Consider the following 17,249-nt stretch of genomic DNA (forward strand, 5'->3'; position numbering starts at 1 on the left):
GCCAGAGAGCTTCTTGTGGTCCAGGGGTACAAACCAGCGTGTGTGGTCACACCCGCGGGGCAGCGGCAAGGCTTCTTAACTAACTTATTAGGACCCGACACGTGCTGCTTTGCAAAGCAGGTAGACACACCTATTTCGTCTGGTCTTCACAACAACACCCTACAATAGGAATTTAATTTTCTCCATTCACAGGTGAAGAACGGGGATGGGAACCGCGTCCCTGGACACACGTAGCCATCCTGAGGCTAAACCTGCAAGTCCGCACAGCGGGACTCCAGGGAAGCCCCGCCCCAGGCTGCGCGGACTTCGAGCTGGAGCAGCCCCCGGCGCGCGGAGGCAGTGCGCACGCGCGCACGCTCCTCCTTCCAGGCGCTCGGACTACAGCCCCCAGGATGCACCGGGCACGGCGACCTTGCGGAGCCCTTTTCAAACCGGCCAATCGCAGCCCGCGTCGTGCCCGCCGCGCTGTGTTTAAATCTAGGGTGCACAGGCGTGTCGGCCGGGGCTCCGCAGCGGGTAGGGGTTAGAGGTCTCGGGTGGGCTTGGGCCGAGGGCGGCGGGGGTCTTCCCGTGTGTTCCGAGCCCCAGCAGCTCGGCCTAGAGCTGGGAATTCCGTTGTCACCGCCCGGGGCGTTCCGCCCTGGCTCGGACTGGAGGCGCGTGGCCCCGGGGGTTGCGTCGTGTCCCTGTCGGTGCTGCCGCGGCTCACGCTGCTGAGAGTCCCCGGGGTGAGGAACCGGGAGCCTGGGCTCTGACCGCCGGCCCCTCCTTCCCGCAGGGTCTCACTGACAGCGCTGGGCATGGAAGGCGGACACGGCGATGACGGGCCTCCCGCCGGCCGGGCGGGCGAAGCGGCGGTGGAGAGTCCCAAGAAGGATGGTAGGTCCCTGTCACCGCAGCGCCGTTGTTCCTGGAGCTCAGTGAAGATGTCGGTTGATTTCATCCTTCCGTGAGCACGTACCTGTTTATCCCGTGCTCATCCTGTGCTCCGTCCCCGTGGAACTCCTGGTTTGCACGCGTCTGTCTGCAAGGAGTTTGACTGCCCCCCCGCCCCCCGCTTTCTTTTCTGTGGGGTTTTCTCCACTTCCCTCGATGCGCCGCTGCACGTTCCGTCCTGAAAGGGATTCTTACCGCTTTCATTTGCTGCACTAACCCCACGGACGAGACCACCACCTGGCGTTTCTGCGAGCACTCAGGTTATCCGTGGGATTGAATATGATGTTTTCTTCCTGTTTGTTGCTGGGTTCCGTTTACTAACGCTGGTTTAGGATCTTTGCGACCACCTTAGTGAGGAAGCCTAGCTGTCACTTGGCTGTTGTTCTTTCCCTGCCAGGTGTGAGTGTCCAGCTGAGAGCTCAGCCTTCAGAGGAGTTAAGGGCAGTGCCCTCTTTCTGTCAAAGCATTGTGCCATCCTTTCATCCTCCGTTCCTCAACACCCGTGCGAGGCTGGCAGGCTGGGGGTCCAAGCGTCCTGAACACCTCCATTTTGCAGAAACCGCCCTAGAGACCTTGACAGGGGTCACCGATTCTTCGTTGTGCTTGGGGGTACTTGCTGCAGCCGCGCCCCCTCCTTCCTGTTGTAGCCTCCCAGATACCAGTCCCTTCCACGTGCGCGGAACCCCCACTGCTTCTCCTGAGGGCTTCAGCTCTCTGCCGCACTCCCGTAGCACCCTTGCTTCTGCCTGCCTATGAGCTCACCCTGTCATCTCGCTTGTCCCTGTGTCCCCTCCATTGCCTCCTTCAGAACCAGACCTGAAGAGCTCCCTCTGCCTGTTTTGCTATTTGTTCAGGTCCCTCAACCCCGACCAGCCCGTCCTGCCCCCGCCCCTCCGCTCAAGCTGCGTTCCTCAGTCACCAGCGACATCTTTGTTGGCTTCCAAGGCATCGTGGTTTTGCTCTTGCCTGCGTGTCTGCTGTATCGCCACCTCTCTCCAGAGTCCTCCTGCTCTACCATCTTCCGACACTGACCTTCCCCAGGACCTGGTCCGGGTGTCTCTGCTTCTGCGGGGGCTGTCTGATGTTCCCATGGCTTCAAACCCCATTTCCTTTCCGGGGGCGCCCACATTCGGCCTTGAGTGCACACAGCCTCTCCTCTGAGCTTTGCACTTGTGTATACACTGGCCTGTTTGGCACGTCAACCTCAATGTGTCCCCCTCCCACCCCAGTCTTAGCCTGCCCTTCGTCTTTCTCATGGGAGGGACTGGCCCCTCCTGTCACCCGGCCCAGGCCGTGAAGCCGCCACGTTCCTTCAGTCATCAGTTCCTGTCATTTTCACCCTCAGAACGTGCTTTGGATCCACCGGCCTCTTCCACCCCACACAGATGCCGCCACCCTGGTCTCGGCCGCATTACCTCGCTCTGCCTTCTTGTGTCCTTGCACGTGGGCCGGCGCGTGCGTTGGTCATTTTCATGGATCCTGCCCGTCTCCTTCCCACTACAGTCTACGCAGCAGCCCAGGCGACCTTTTAAAACACAAGTTAGGTCTACCACTCGTCGGCTTAAAGCCCTTCAGTAGCTTTCTGGCGCACGTCGGATGAAAGAAACTCTCCTTGCTGTGGCCCGCAAACCCTCCGGGATCCGGCCCAGCCCGTGTGTCCCCCTCCTCTTGCTACTTAGGCCTCTGGCCAGTTCCTCAAGGACCCCATGTTAGTTCCTTCACCCAGGGGTCCCCGAGGCAGCGCCCCCTGAGGGCGCCTGCTGGAGAAGGCGGCGCGTGTTCACCGCCCGAGGTCACTGGGTGCCGGCTGCGGAGCCCGGAGGAGGCGGCTTTGTCCCGACTCCTGGTCAGGGGTTCCCTTTTCCATACCGGACATTTGGGAACTGCCAGAAGTGACCTATATGTTCAACTTCCTGGGCTCAGGCATGTAAACAGTGAAATGTCTGTCTGCTTCTCATTTTTGTCCCTCAGCCACCCAGCTGCCCCTCCAAAGTCCGTCGGTGCCCTCGGTTTCTTGGGTGCTCTTCCAGGCCTTGTCTGTGCGAGGGCGAGCCAGCACGAGTCCGGGCCAGCCGACACCTGCTTTGGATAGAGTCCCCTCTTCGGCACGCGCAGCCCTGTCCTGCGCCTCCATCCTTCCATGCCGCATGCATCTCGGTGATCTTGTGTAGCGACGCGTGAAGCATTGCTCTTTTAGTGTCCCAGTCTGTCCCACGGTGTGGTCGGACTGCCCTTTATGTCCTCTGCCGCGGGCGGGCGTTTGCTTGGAGTCCGGTGCCCTGCAGTGGCAGACGCTGCGGCTGCGGCTGTGAACGTGGGCTCGCTGGGCCGGGGGGGCGGGCGGGCACTGGTTCGGGGGGTGCTGCCTCTTGCCCTCCCTCTCCTCCCCCACAGCCTCGCCCACACTTCACCTGACTTCGATTTTTAATCGTCTGAGGGGTGAGAAATGGAATCTCATGCTGTTTGTTTTCCGCGACCTTATTTTTGAGTGAGGCTGAGCTTCTTGGCATAGACTTAAGAACACTCCATTTCTTTTCCTGTGAATTTCGTCTGTCCATGTTCTTGGTCCATCCTCCCGTTACGGTGTTAAATGTTTTCTTAATGGTTTGTAGGCACCATGTACAAGTCAGCCCTCCGGGAGGCGAGCTGCAAGCGTGCTTTGCCCTGTTCATTGTTTCCTTTAAGTTCGCTCTGAGTGATTTTTGCCGGGCGGAGATTTAAAACTTCTTTATATATTGGACCATCAACCCCTTGATGGCTTCCGGTCGGGCATCATAGACCTCCACACTCCAGGTTGTAAAATAATTTCCCCGTGGTTTATTGTTCTCTTAGAATTTCTTTAAAAAAATTTTTTTTTTCAACTATTGAATTTGTTTTTGGAAGGGGAACAGATGTCTTGTAGTTCGTAAGCAGGGGATTTATCTCCAGGGGAGCGGAGGCAGGTGGTCTTTTGAAGATGTCCTGTGCCGGGAAGTGACTGAGCCGGCCTCGAACAGCTACTGAGTGACGGGCTGAGTGCCCTGTGTCATTAGGAGAAGTGCTTAGGCTTTTAGAACAGCTTCGCAAACACTGAATGCATGGCTGGTGCTATTTTGAAAAGAAAATGGAACAAGTAAGACACTCTGGAGCCCCTCTGAAAATGTGACTATTAAATAACGGTGAGTTGCTCTTCGGGGAGGGAAGGTGCAGAATAGCCCTGACGGAGACTGGCGGTGTCTTTCTGTGTATCAGCCGCAGCCCTAAAATAACGGCAGGCTTTCTCCCCCAGGCCTCCTTCTTCTGGCCGATGAAAAATTTGACTTCGATCTTTCCTTGTCTTCTTTAAGGTAAACAAATGTTTTCTTCCCTTGCCTTGGACGTAACCACACTCAGTAAAATCTTCCACTTAAATGCCAGCGTTACTAATAATCCTTTTGTTTTAAAATAGTGCAAATGAAGACGACGAGGTCTTTTTTGGTCCTGTCGGACACAAAGAAAGGTGTATCGCTGCCAGCTTGGAACTGAATAATCAAAGCCCCGGAGCAAGCCCCGGAGCGAGCCCCTTCCGCTGGAGCCCTCTCACCGGGGAGAAGTTCGTGGAGGTTTATAAAGAGGCTCACTTGCTGGCCTTCCAGCTTGAAAGCCGCAGCCGGGGCAAGGCGGCCCGAGCTGCCGGGCCTGCCGAGGCGGGGAGCCAGGGCGGGGAAACCTTTATACAGGACTCAGAGTTAAAAATGAGCCTGTTTGAGAAAGAAAATAAAGCCCAGAAAAGCCCCAACTCCCTTAAAAGGGAGACGTACTGCCTGTCAGACGGCCCCGTGAGGGGGCCGCTGCCGCTGGCCGTCCAGCCGGCCCCGGGCCTGGGCCCGCAGGGCGCTGCTGCCCCGGCCGACCTCTCCCGGACCCAGGGGCCCCCGCTCTCTTCTCGGCCTCCTTTGCCAGTGGAACCAAGTCCCGACCACCCTGCAAACCAGCCAGCGGCTCAGAAAAAGGTTGTCAGCAAACTGCTGCCACCCCGAGCATCTGTTAGAGGGAAAAGCGTGCACTTGGCCAAGGAGAAGGTGGGCACAGCCTCGCACCCGCCCTTGGTCTCGGGGTGAGAGGCGGCTCCCCGGCCTGTCGGCCTCCCTGGGTTAGCGCCGCCGCCGTGGGGGCAGAGCGTGGAGGCGCGGCCGCGCGAGGGCCCACGGCAGTGGGAGGGTGTGGGGAGCTGGGTTTGGGGTGGGTGTAGGCAGGGTCACCCTGCACATGTAATGACTTAAAAACACCTCCTCCTAAGCGGTGGTTGACATTTTTTCTTTGATTTTGTCACAACATAGGACATTCCACCCATTAAGGATTGCATTTGCCTTAATAACCAACTTCCGAAAATTTCCCGTCCTGGGATAGCCACTTGTCATCCTCCTTAATTGTGACTTAGCTTAGGTGCTGTCCCCGCGGGCGGTAAGCAAGGAGCTGTCCCGCGAAGCGGCAGTGGACAGGTGTCCTGTGGGGCAGGGCCAGCCAGCTCTGGGAAGCTGCGGTCCCGGGGGTGGCGGCGGAGGGCGCAGGGTCGGGGAAGGGGCGTCCGGGGAAGGCTGCTCCCCCGTTTAGCCTGGCTGTGTGCGGGCAGGGCGGGGAGGGGCTGCGGCCTGCCCTGCGCCTTGCCCCGCTCTGCGCCCGGCCGCAGAGCAGCCATGCTTTGTGGGGTCGGTAGCGGTTGAGGTCAGCACAAACGCCCGGCCCCTCGGCCGCACTATGTGGAAATGCACTTTCACGGGAGCGGCTGGGGTGCCTGGGATGAGAAAATAGTGCATGTGGCGGAGGCCGCGCAGAGTCGGGCGCCTCCTGCGGCCTGCTGGGGTCCGCAGTGATGCCACCGCCGCCTGGAGCCCAGCCGGCAGCCCCCGGGGGAGGGGAGCTGCACGACCGCCTGCCCTCCCCTCCCTTCCACACGGCGGCGCGCACCCAAGAGCACCAGGCTCGGTCCCCACAGAACCCGGGCGCCGTGTTCGCGGCAGCATCACTCGCATTGGCCAGCGAGCGGGGACGGCCCAGACGTGGTCAGCCCAGACGTGGTCAGCCCACACAGCGGGGGGCGGGGGGGCGGCACAGAAATGCCGCGCGAGACACCTAGGAGGCCGGCGCCCTGGGGAACGTGGCTCTGTGGGCAGGCCCAGTCACAAAAGGTCCCAAACCGCACGCTTCCCTTTACGTGAAGTGACCATAGCAGGCAAATTAGGGAATGGCCAGTCTGTGGGGGCCTGGGCTGGGAAGTGACCGCTGCTGGCCCTGCGTCTGGGTTAGGGGCCAGAGGAGTGTCGTGAAGTTAGGCTGCGGCGGCTGTCCTGCCGCCCAGGGGACGCGCCCCCGACGGGGCAACCATGAACTCTGTTGTGTCAGGTGCCCCTCGGTTTCTAAAAGCGACGGAAGGGCTAGAGCTACAGCTTCCTCTTCGCGGCTTTAAGAGCTCTTGCTTCCCCCAACCCTGTACGGAGGGGCACCTTGTGCAGTGGGTTAGTCCCAGGCGCGCCCTGGTCCCTGAGTGCCAGGATTCATGACTCGTTTGGCTCTGCTGGCAGAAGGGAAATGGCCCTCGGTGCCTGTGGCGGGGCAGGGTGGGGAGTGTTGCCGCCAAGCAGTCCCCCACAGAGCGGGAACCACTGGCTTGTGCACGATCTGTCTGCACAGCAGTGAAGCTCCATGTGGCCTGGACCAGCTGCCTCATGTCCCCCGTGAATAACAGCCCTGAGGAAGGAGCAACTCCAAGGGCCTGTCTGCGGCGAAGGGCCCGTCTGCTCTGGAGTGATGGCGCCTGCTTGTTAACGGGGCCGCGGAGTCCGTCGCCCATGGTGACTTGGTGGAGGAAGTGACCCGCGGGCCCCCTCGAGCTCGGTGATGGATGGAGAGGCACATGCGGCACTGGGGAGCCCGCCGGCGCCTGCAGTTGCTCTATGTCGAGCCTCAGTGTGTCCGTGCGTCGTCACAGGCCAGCCGGTTCTCACATTTCGATGTCACATTTTTCAGCCTGTGAAAGAGAAAGCAGCGAGTCCTTCCAGGATGAAAGCCCTACCTGAAGAGGAGTCCCACGGGGACAGGCCCCCTGGCATGCCCAGCGCTGCCCAGGGAGCCACCAGCGCGCCAGCCTGCGGGAGCCACCTGGGCCAAGGCATGCGGTCGCTCCCCGTCCCAAACAAGGTGGGTTGGCCTGGGCGGTCGCTGGGCTGTGGCTTGTGAGCGAAGGGAGCAGGGTGGCAGCTTTGTGCAGGCGGGTGTGCGTCACATTGACTTCAGGTCAGGAAGGCTGATGACGTGACCCCTGTGAGGCAGGTTGGAGACACGCGAAGACAGACCTGGCGCGCGTGGCTCTGGCGTCCGCCCCCGGGAGCCACGTGGCTGGGGCAACATGCCCCGTGGGCATGTCTGTGAGTCAGCGACACGGAGGTGCTGCCTGCGGCGATGACGCGGGACAGCCCTCCCCTGAGACCTCAGCTCCGCCTGGGCGTGGGGACCAGCCGCCCACCTCTTTGCCCTTCCCCCTCTGCGTCAGCAGCCAGGCTGCCGGACACTGGGCTCCCGCACCACAGTTGAGCATGCTCGCCAGGTGCTGCGCATGCAGGGCTTTGGGAAATACTGCGTGACCTTCTTCTAGTTCAAGATGATAATTACTAAATTATTTAAAATTATTTCCAAACCCTATTTTTGCAGAAATAAGCGTTGGGTAGATAATGGACTCTTTCCTGATTGTTGACATCCTGTTTCAGTTGGCGCTGAGGAAAACCGCGCTGAAGCCCCCTGGCCGCACGGGCCATCTCCTGAGGAAGCCTGGTGCCCGGGGAGGCGTTGCGGGCAGCAGCTCCAGCACGTCCCCCGCAGCGAGCACAGGTGAGGCGGCCAGACCCGCTGCCCGCGCCCACTCTGGCCGGGCGAGGCCGCGCGTGCTGGCTGTCCCTTGGAGACTGTTTTCTCAGAACCGCTCAGGCCCGGCAGAAGGTTCCAGAAGGCTTGTTGTGGGCTGAGGCAGGGGAGACTGTCAGGGTCGCTGCCATCCAGGCGCCTCCCCACCTGCGGGGAGAGGCCCTCTCAGACGGAGGGGTTCGTTTGGGGGATACAGCAGCCGCACGGGGCGCGTGCTCAGTGCCCAGAACACAGGGGCCGAGACCGGCCGCGGAGATGGGCATGGGCTTGCGAAGCGGCCCTGGTCCAGGGAGCCTAGTGCCCACAAGCCTGTAACTCCTGGGTCGTTCTTTCAACGCCACCCCTGAGCCAAGGCTGCTGTCCAGGGTGAAGGGAAGCCATCCCTGGCTCTCCATCCTGGCTCTCCAGCCAGGGAGGCCTGGCCCTGGCCCTGCTCAGGCTCCGTTTGCTGCGTAGACTCTGGCGCCCGTCCAGGCGCCCGGCGGAGCCTTTGTCCGTGAGTACAAGGCGTGTGCGCTCTGCAGCCAGGCTGGTCTGATCTGGCCTCCTGTGGGGCGCTCGTCTTCACAGGCCGAGGGGGCGGGGCTCCCGGCCACTGTGGGCCTTGGGACTGCGAGGGGTCTGCACAGCCGGCAGGCGGAGCGCGTGAGGCCGTGTGCGCCGGCATGCCTCTCGGCAACCGGGTCTGCCGGGGCCGCAGACCCCACTCAGCTCAGCCTCGAGCGTCCCGGCTCATGCCACGATTGAGGGTATTGCCTGACGGACACACAGAGCATTGTTCATAGTGTCATGTTTTTCTTATATGGAAATCTTCATGTGGATAGTAATAATTTTCCTCACTAGAGAACATTTTGAACATTTGTTTATTTTGAAGATGTGCTAAAGATAGAATATCTTACGTGTGTTTGTTAGATCACTCTGTAGGTTAAAAATCACATAAGCTTGCCCTGGCTGGTGTGACTCAGTAGTTTGACCGCCAGCCTGTGAACCAAAGTGTCGCTCGTTCGATTCTCAGTCAGGGCACATCCTGGGATGCAGACCAGGTCCCCAGCAGGGGGCGCACAAGATGCAATTGCACATTGATGTTTCTCTCCCTCTCTTCCTCCCTTCCTCTCTCTAGAAATAAATAAATAAAAATCTTTAAAAAGAAATCACATAAGCTTGAGTAATCAGGTTTTGTGTGACTCCTCTTCCAGCAAAATCAAGTGGACGTCCAAGTATCTCTGCAGACAGTTGCCAGCCTCCCTTGAACCCCAGCCAGTCCAGACCAGCAGGAGCCACCGCGGCCCAGCCGTCCCCGCAGGTGGGCCCTGCGCCGGTGAGCGGGCAGAGCCAGTGCCCCAGGCGACCCGAGACGCAGGCCGAGCGGCCCGCGGCACCCGCCACGTGGGCTCTTGCCCAGCCCCAGGCGGCAGAGCCGGGAGGCGTGGGGCTGCGCTCTCAGTCCCGCTCCTCCCGGTCTCCTCAGCTGAGTGCAGCGGCGAGCAGCAGGCGCGACTCCCTTCTGCGTTCTGAGACGAAGGTCCTGCCTGCCTCTGCGAGTCAATTTAAAATTCCTAAGTTTCCTACTGGTAAGCAAGAGAGAAGTTGTAATGTGTTTTTAAAATAGTGAGCAAGTTACATTTAAAGTAACTAGTTCTGGTGGCGGTGGCTTCGCGGTGCCCCTTTCCCTGAGCACGCTTTAGGTCCGCCGCGGGCGTGCTCTGGGGGAGGGGCTCTGGCCTCTGGCCACGGCCGCCCCCGCCCCCGCCCCCCGTGTTCCCGTGTTCAGCGTTATGATGGTTTCGGGTTTGGATGTGGCTTCCTATGAGTCATTACACTTGAGGGTTCTTGAGCATCTTTGATCTATAGGTTGATATTTTTGATTAAATCTGGGCAAATGTGGCCATTATTTCTTCAAATATTTTTCTCACGTCCCTGCGTCTCCTGAGACTCTAAGCGCGTGTGCTCCAGGCCCTCGGTGGGGCCCTGGGGGTCGGCTCCGCGCCCTCTGGCCTCGTGCCCACGCCGCCACGACCCTGGGGCCCTGCGCGCTCTCCTTTGCGGGGTGTCTGGGCGGCTGTGACGCCCGTCCCTTCAGTTCTTGCCTCTGTGATGGCTTCCCTGCTTTGTCCCCACGCTCTTTCTGTTTCTCTTAAATGCTTGAACGTGTTTTCAGTGGTGGTTGTAAAGTCCACTCCTTCTCATCCCGTCTTCCCTGTCATTTGGGGTCTGTTCTTACTGATTAATTTTTTCCTGGTTATGGTCATATTTTCCTACTTCTTCACATGTGTAGTAATTTTTTTTTAAAAGATTTTATTTATTTTTACAGAGGGGAAGGGAGGGAGAAAGGGAGAGAAACATCCCTGTGCGGTGGCCTCTCGTGCGCCCCCTGCTGGGGACCTGGCCCACAACCCAGGCCTGTGCCCTGACGGGGAATCCAACCGGCGACCGGTTGGTTCGCAGGCTGGTGCTCAGTCCGCTGAGCCCCACCAACCAGGGCTGCGCAGTAATTTTTTATTGTCCGCTGGACGCTCCAGATTTCACATTTTGGAGCGTCTGGATCCTGCCGCCTTTGAGGAGTTGAGTTCCGCTTCGGCAGGCAGGGGCATTTCAGGCCAGCTCCATCCTGCTGAGGCTTCTTTTCAAGCTTCGGTGCGTGGGGCTCGCGTCGCTGTGGCTCTTGGGCACTCCGGCCCTGCTGCCAACGGGGCCTCTCCGGGCCTCTGCTGAACGCGCTGCGTGCCCCCGCGGTCTCCCGTGGGCCGCCGGGGTGGGAGCGTGTGCCAGCGCGCGCGCATGGCCCTCCCCGCGGCGCTCCGCACGGCGGAGGTGCGGGCCCCCTCGCTGGGCACCAGGCGGAAGGCTCGCGTGACGGAGGCGGGGTGGGGCGGGTCTGGCGAGGGGGAGGAGGGCTCGGCCTCCTCTCCGATGGGTGCGTTCCCAGCGTCTTGACCGCTTTGAAGTTGCCGGCCTTGCTGGTGGGCGTGGGTGGCCTTGACCGCCAGGTCAGGAGGAGCCCTTCTGCTGAGCGTTCCCGCCCGGGCCCTCTGTTCGGCGCGAGGGGTGAAACAGTGAGGCAGCGCCTGCTCTCACGGGGTTTCCGTTTTAATAGTAGAAGGTAGGGCACGAGTGTGCTTTCCGGTCGTGGGGGTGGTGAGGTGGGTGTAAAAGGTGATGTCACGATGCCTGGTGTGCGTTGGGGAGAACGTGGACCGACGGTCCTTCCCTCAGTCGTCAGCGCAGGCTCCTTGCGGGAGGGGACACCGAGCCGCGCTCTGAGCCGTGAGGGGACGGCTCGTGTGGCCTGCACCGTGGGACCCGTGCTCAGCGCGCTCTGGGACCAGCACGAGGCCGGCGGTGGGTCTGGGAGACCCGGCTGAGCGGCCCTCCCGGCGGGGCCAGCGCCGTGCGGTGAGCGGGAGGTCAGCTGCTGGGCCCGCGGGGCAGCCCTCTCGCGGGGACTTGCGGGTGTTTGGCGAGCGAAGAAGTGGCGGCCCATGTCACTTAGAAACAGGAGGGTGGACGCAGAGGAAGGGCCTGGAGGCGCGGTGGGGGGGCGGGGCTGCGGCTTGTCTGGAACCCCTCTGGCAGGACCGGCTTTGAAGAGAAGGGGAGCTGGAGGCGGGGCGGGCCCTGGGCAGCTCCTGACGGAGGTTGTGCTTTGGGAAGGTGTGGGCACGGGTCCGGGGCTGGGGGCGGGGCGTGGGGCCCGGAGCTCCTGCTGCAAAGGGGCCTCAGCACAGCCCCTCCCCCGCCCCCGCCCCATGGGCTGGGGCTCTGGGAACCGTCTCCTCACCCCTGGCCCCGCGAAGGAGCCTGTGCTGCCTGGGGCCGGCCCTGTGGCCTTGGGGGCCCCGGGGGCTCTGCGAGTTGGTTCCGGGGGTGCCAGTGTTGTTTGGGGCTGACTCAGCCCTGCGCCCATCCTCACCACCTTGGGACCAGATGGGACACTCCATGCAGACATGCCCATCAACCACACGCGTCGCCACCGCGATGTGACAATGACGGGACGCCTTACGGGGGCTGCGGGGGCTGCGGGGCTGCCGGGGCGCGTGTGCGCCGCTGCGGGCGAGCGCCCAGTGAGCTCCGGAGCCCGCCGCACCGAGGGGGCCGCGTCTTCGTCCCCCTTCCAGCCCTGCTCTGGCCTGCAGCCAGGCTGCGGGCGGGGGTGGGGGGGGTGGCGAGGCTCCTCCGCCCCGGCGGGCACGCCCTCGGCCCCGCCCCACGGGCCCCGCGCCTGTCCGGGCACCTCCCCTTTCCATGCCCCTTCGCTGTGCCCGGGGGCAGTGGAGGCGGCGAGGGCCCCAGGCGAGGGCGGGACCCCGCCTGACCCGCGTGGGACTGACTGCCCGCTTCCTCTCTCGCCTCAGGTGAAGCCCCAGACAGCGCGACGCCCAGGTCCTCTCGGGCACGGAGGCCGCAGTCCTGCACGTCGGCGGGCAGGTAGTGAGTCCCGTGACTAGAAACAAGCAGACGCGCCTCCTAACTCCTCACAGCCGCCCCCCAGCACGCCCCGCGCCTCTGGCCTTCACCCCAGGCTCGCACCACCACTGTCGCGGCCCCTGCAGTTCTGTGGCCGCAGACCCGCCCCCTGACCCCTCGTGGGCGCCCTGCGAGCCCCCCTCGGAGCTGCGCGCCCGCCCACCCAGCCCTGAGGCGCTGGGCGCTTGCTCTGGGTGCCGCCCAGCGTCTGAGGGAGCCAGAGGCGACGTGTGTCGCTGGTGGAGACCGAGAGCCAGTGTGGTTACTCAGCCTCGGTGTGAGTCCCGGCCTCTCCACTTCCGGGTTCGAGCTGGCAGGAGTTGTCCAGCGTGGCCAGCCCTGTGTCCTCGCACAGGAGTCGCTCAGGCAGACGGCGGCCCCTCCCCGTAACCACCCTCCCCCTCTGCCTGCTGAGATGGGGGGCTGCTCGGGCCGCCATTCCGGCCCCTCTGACAGCCTGGCTCGCTGAGGGCTTGCGCCATGGAGGGACAAGCCCATCCCTGCCCGGTCCCTTCCCATCCACTGCGGGGGGCCAGGCACCCGTGCGTGGCTGAGGTGGGCTGCTTCTTTGGACCGTGCAGGGTGTGATGGGTGAGGCAGCGCCGGGCACAGACCCCAGAACCGAGCCCGAGCCCGGGCTCTGCCTGGCCGGTGCCACCGTCCGCGCGTCTCTCTGGGCCCCTGGGCTTGCACTGACTCGTGTGTGAACTCAGAGGTGCTGGGTGGGTTTGGACCAGGCGCCTTCCCTTAAAGCGTCACCACACTGGGGCCCCTCCCGTCCAGCATGGGTGGGGGAGCCGGACCCCCGACCAGGCAGCTTGACTGCCTCCATGTGCCCCAGGCAACGAGGACAACCAGGGGCGTCTGACCTCCCAGGGCTGCCCCGAGGAGCTGTGTGGTGGCTTCCTGGTCTTCCCGGGGGGTGGGGTGGGGGGCTGGGCTGCCGGTGCAGCACCGGGGGTCGCAGGGCAGATGCCAGGCCTCGGGGGGAGCACGGCCTCGCTCCCGAGCCCCTCCCAGAGCGGTCCTGTCAGTTCTCGCTCAGGTCTGTTTCCAGACCCCGTGAAGAGCATAAAGACTGTCCTTGACAGGCGACAGACCGCAGCTGCGGCATCCCCAGACACCCCCGTGTGGCAGGACGTCCCAGACTTGCTTTATTCAAAGATGATTCCCGAGTGGACGCCAGCAGCGAGGCCGGTCCCAGTCGCGGAAGCCGCAGGCACTGACAGGGTGGCGCGGGGCACTGGGTGGCAGGCGGGCGCTGGTTCCCGGTCGGCTCCAGTGGCCTGTAGCCTGGGAGTGACACCTGCGTGTCCACCCGCGTGCCCAGCTGGCCCCCACTGTGCGTCAGGGTGTCCCTGCGGGGAGACCTGTGCCAGCCCGTGACTTGGGTCTCTCCTGAACCTCCCGTGAAGTGTGTTTTGGAAGCACCTGTAAAGGGCGGTCGCACTGAGGGGCACCTGTGAGGACAGAGGCGGGGCCTTGGCGAGGAGGGACCAGAGGCGCAGGCTGGGGCCGGGGGCGCAGCCCGTGCCGCCTCCGCTGGCTGGAGGCCTTTCCGTGGGAGCTGGAGGGCCTGCGGCTGCACGTGCACACTGGCTGAGCGACCAGGTGCGTTTAAGGTCGCTGTGCCTGAGGCTCCACGTTGTCTTTCCAGGGCTGTGGTCCACGGCACTCCTGCTCGGCATGCCTCGGGGCCGGCCGCCAGGACCCCCGTGAGTGCGCAGCACGTGGCCGCCCTGCCCACGCCTGCCGGCCGTCGGCTCTCGGCCCTTCCGGTGCTGACCCCGAGGACCCTGCCCAGGACTCTGGCTGCTCCCCCATGTGGGTCTGCTCGGCGACTTTCTTCTGAGCCCCGGAATAGACCCTCAGCGAGGTGAGAGGGGAAGGCCGCGGCAAGTCCACCCGACTCGGGGAGCCGCCAGTGGCCGCCGGTCAGGAAGGCTGCCTGTCCGTGCACAGGCGCCGGTCAGCATTCAGGGTCCCTCCTGCCAGGGAAGTGCTCACTGTAGAAGCCAGGTGGCAGCTCTCCAGGGTCGCGGTGCCCCCGCTGACCGGCGAGTGTGGGGAGGTGTCCGGAGCCCTGCTGGGAGGAACCGGATCGCAGGGCTCTGCTCAGAAAGCCCTTTATCGACACCTGTTCAAATCCAGCCGCACTTACCTCTGCCCCAGCGATCCTGCCCCCGAGTGAGACCGCAGGCCAGGCAGCCATGCTGGGGGCCGCAGAGGGCTCCAGGGCAGAGATCAGCTGCCCTCGGGAAAGGCCTGAGTTAGGCAGGCGTGGCTGGGGGTGGGGGCGGGGGCGGGGGCGGGGGGGGGGGCATTTCCATGGGAACCCTTGGGAGAGAAAGGACGCGGAAGAGGGTGTGGAACGGGATCGCGTTTCCATAAACACTGGCTGAGAAGACAGTCCTGAGAGTGAAGGCGCACACAGCCACCGGCAGCAGGGGCGGCGCGTCCCACGCCTGTCCCTCTACATGTGTGTATCTGTGTGGTCCCACGGGAACAGAGAAGAGGGAAGGAAAGTGCGAGCGCGCGCGTTACGGGGAGGGAGCGGTGGGCAGGAAGGCGGGCGGCTGCCCCCACGCCAGCGAGACCCAGTCTGTAAGCAGCCACAACGATCGCTTTAGGTGCATTGTTTTTAAATGTAATAGAGGAAAAATTCTTTTCCAGGTTGTTATAAAGCCCTTAAAATATTAAAAAGAAAACGCAGTGTTTTAATTTTGGAAATGGCTGCTGTCCTTGGCTTCGTCATGTGATTGGGTTTCACGGCAGCGGGGGGCGGGGGCGGGCAGGGTTGGAGGGCCTGCTGGGCGTGGGCCGTGTCCTGGGCCGGGAGACTGCGGGTGGGCCAGCACCCACTGCGCTGTCTAGCACGAAACAGTCACCAAAGGGTCATCTGTGCAGGAACAGGGGAGTCACGGGGAGGCCCCAGTGCGGCATATGTGGCCAGGGAGCCCACACCGGCCCGGGCGCCAGGCCAGCCCCAGAGGCAGCGCAGGCAGACTGCCCGCGTGCTCGGTGCTGGAGGGCGGGCGTGGAGGCACTGGGAGGCGGGGGCTGCAGGGCCACCGTGCAGGGTGGGGGCCAGCTCCTCTCCTCCTGTTTAATAACCTGAGCAGAAGGGAAGGAAGTGGGCGTGTGTTGAGAGCAAACAGGCAGAACTTCAGAGCCTACGTGACCTCAGAAATCAATCCTGACAGAGCAGCAACCAGAGCCATAGCTGTCCACTGGGGTCCCTCCTCCAGGGCCACCTTGCGGCCTGCACACTGGCCTCCCCGGAAACTTCTCACGACCTTTTCTTCCTCCCTGCAGGACCGCCCCGGTGAGCGGGTGCTGGGACGAGCCATCTGACCCGAGTCCTCCTCTGGCGGCTGTGCCGCGGGCCCTCAGCTTCTCCCCAGAGAAGAGTGGCTTCGCCTTTGCTACGAGCGTCACCGAGGCACCAGCGCTGGACGAGCCACAGCCCGCTGGACATGCGGCCCCGGCCGAGGTAAAGGAAACCGGTGCCTTTCCTGGTGTCCCGGGATTGGCACGCCTGCCTGGAAGCCAAGCGGTAGCTCAGGAGGCGGCTGGCTGAGCCGCCCTGGCAGGAGAAGAGGGCCACACCTCTGCTCCTGTGACCCTGGAGGGCCAGGCTCTAAGGACGATGACAGGGAAGCGGGGGGCAGGGGGCAGGGGGTTGCCCGTGGGTGTTCCTGTGCTGGCCGGGGGCGGGTGCCCGGGCAGTGGGGGGGGCAGCCGGCTTTCCCCAGCAGAGGCCTGTCCCACCCTTCCTTGGTTTTCCAAACTGCTCGCCACTGGGACGTGGCACACGAGGGACAGAAAGGTGTGAGGCTCACTTTTAACCCTTGTGCCCCATCCAGGCTCTGCTGCTGGACCTCCCTCTGGACGAGCTGTGCATCGCCCCTGCCGCTGGGGGCCTCCCGCTCGTCCACGCCCCGCTCGTCGACCTCCCTCTCATCGACCTCTGCAGCCCCCCGGGAGCGGGTGCACCTCCGGGGCCCGCAGGCCGACCTCTGATCGACCTCGGGGTCAATACCCCAGACACAGACAGAAGCACTGCGGCCCTGCCGCCCCACGACGTGGGACAGGTGAGGCGCCGCCCGAGGGCCGTGGGCTCCAGCCTCGGGCGTCTCGGTGCTGGGTTTGCTCCTTGGTGCCTGGACTTCCCGGTGACCCAGGAGGGTGGCCTTTGAGGCTTCTAAGGGCCACGTGTGTCCGGACACACCTCACCTTCGGTGGCGAGAGCTCAGACTTCCAGTCCCACCGAGGAACCCTGGGATCCTGGGAGCTCCCTGAGGGCGGGGGCCGCGTGTCCGCCCCGGGGTCCCTGGTGCCTCCTGCGTGGCCGCGTGAGGGACCGAGGGCGTGTCCGTGGGTGGCGGTTCCCCTCGAGTGCGCCCTGAGCCGTGGCGGGGGGCTCCCGGCAGCCCAGGCGCCAGCGCTCGCAGGCGGGAAGGGTGCCCTGCTCACTGCCCGCCGTGTCTCTCCGCAGCTGATAGACCTGTGTTCCCCCCTGATCCAGCTGAGCCCCGAGGCCAACAAGGAGAATGTGGATTCGCCACTTCTCAAGTTCTGAGCGCAGGGGGACCTCTGCCGGCGGCGCTCTGTGACGAGCACAGTCCATCCCAAGGTGGCACTCAACCCGCAGGAATGAATTTTAGGAGAAACTGTATCGGAAACACCCACGTAAAATGGCTGTGCTTGGGCGGGGGAGGCCGGGGGAGCGGGTGCTGCTGTCCAGCCTCCGTGCTCATGCCCCTCGCGGCGCTGGCTGCAAATCGGAAGTCCCCATGCAAGGAGCTCTGTTTTGAAAACTTTTTATGTAAAATAGCAAGTGACTACTTTAAAAACTAAGTTTGTACGAAAAGTTAAATATTCTAGATTTAAGTTAAATTGTAAAGTAAAATATATTAAAGCATATCTTGGTTTTCAAATATACGTAGCTGTTTTTATCAGTCTAATCAGTA

The 17,249-nt window shown here is 62.9% G+C and overlaps 1 protein-coding gene across 1 annotated transcript; it reads left to right on the top strand.

Annotated features, from left to right (window-relative positions):
* Nucleotides 1-800: 800 nt before the first annotated feature.
* On the top strand, nt 801-17,027 carry GTSE1 (G2 and S-phase expressed 1). Its single transcript, XM_054582524.1, has 11 exons — nt 801-879; nt 4,205-4,262; nt 4,364-4,976; nt 6,922-7,092; nt 7,659-7,779; nt 9,009-9,383; nt 12,165-12,237; nt 13,934-14,152; nt 15,592-15,769; nt 16,143-16,370; nt 16,775-17,027. The coding sequence occupies exons 1-11, from the start codon at nt 801-803 to the stop codon at nt 16,856-16,858; spliced, it is 2,199 nt and encodes a 732-aa protein (XP_054438499.1). The 3' UTR covers nt 16,859-17,027.
* The last annotated feature ends 222 nt before the right edge of the window (nt 17,028-17,249 follow it).

Source organism: Pteronotus mesoamericanus, unplaced genomic scaffold, assembly GCF_021234165.1.
Source record: "Pteronotus mesoamericanus isolate MK-2021 breed Mesoamerican mustached bat unplaced genomic scaffold, CSHL_Meso_final contig_702, whole genome shotgun sequence".
Taxonomy (NCBI): Eukaryota; Metazoa; Chordata; class Mammalia; order Chiroptera; family Mormoopidae; genus Pteronotus; species Pteronotus mesoamericanus.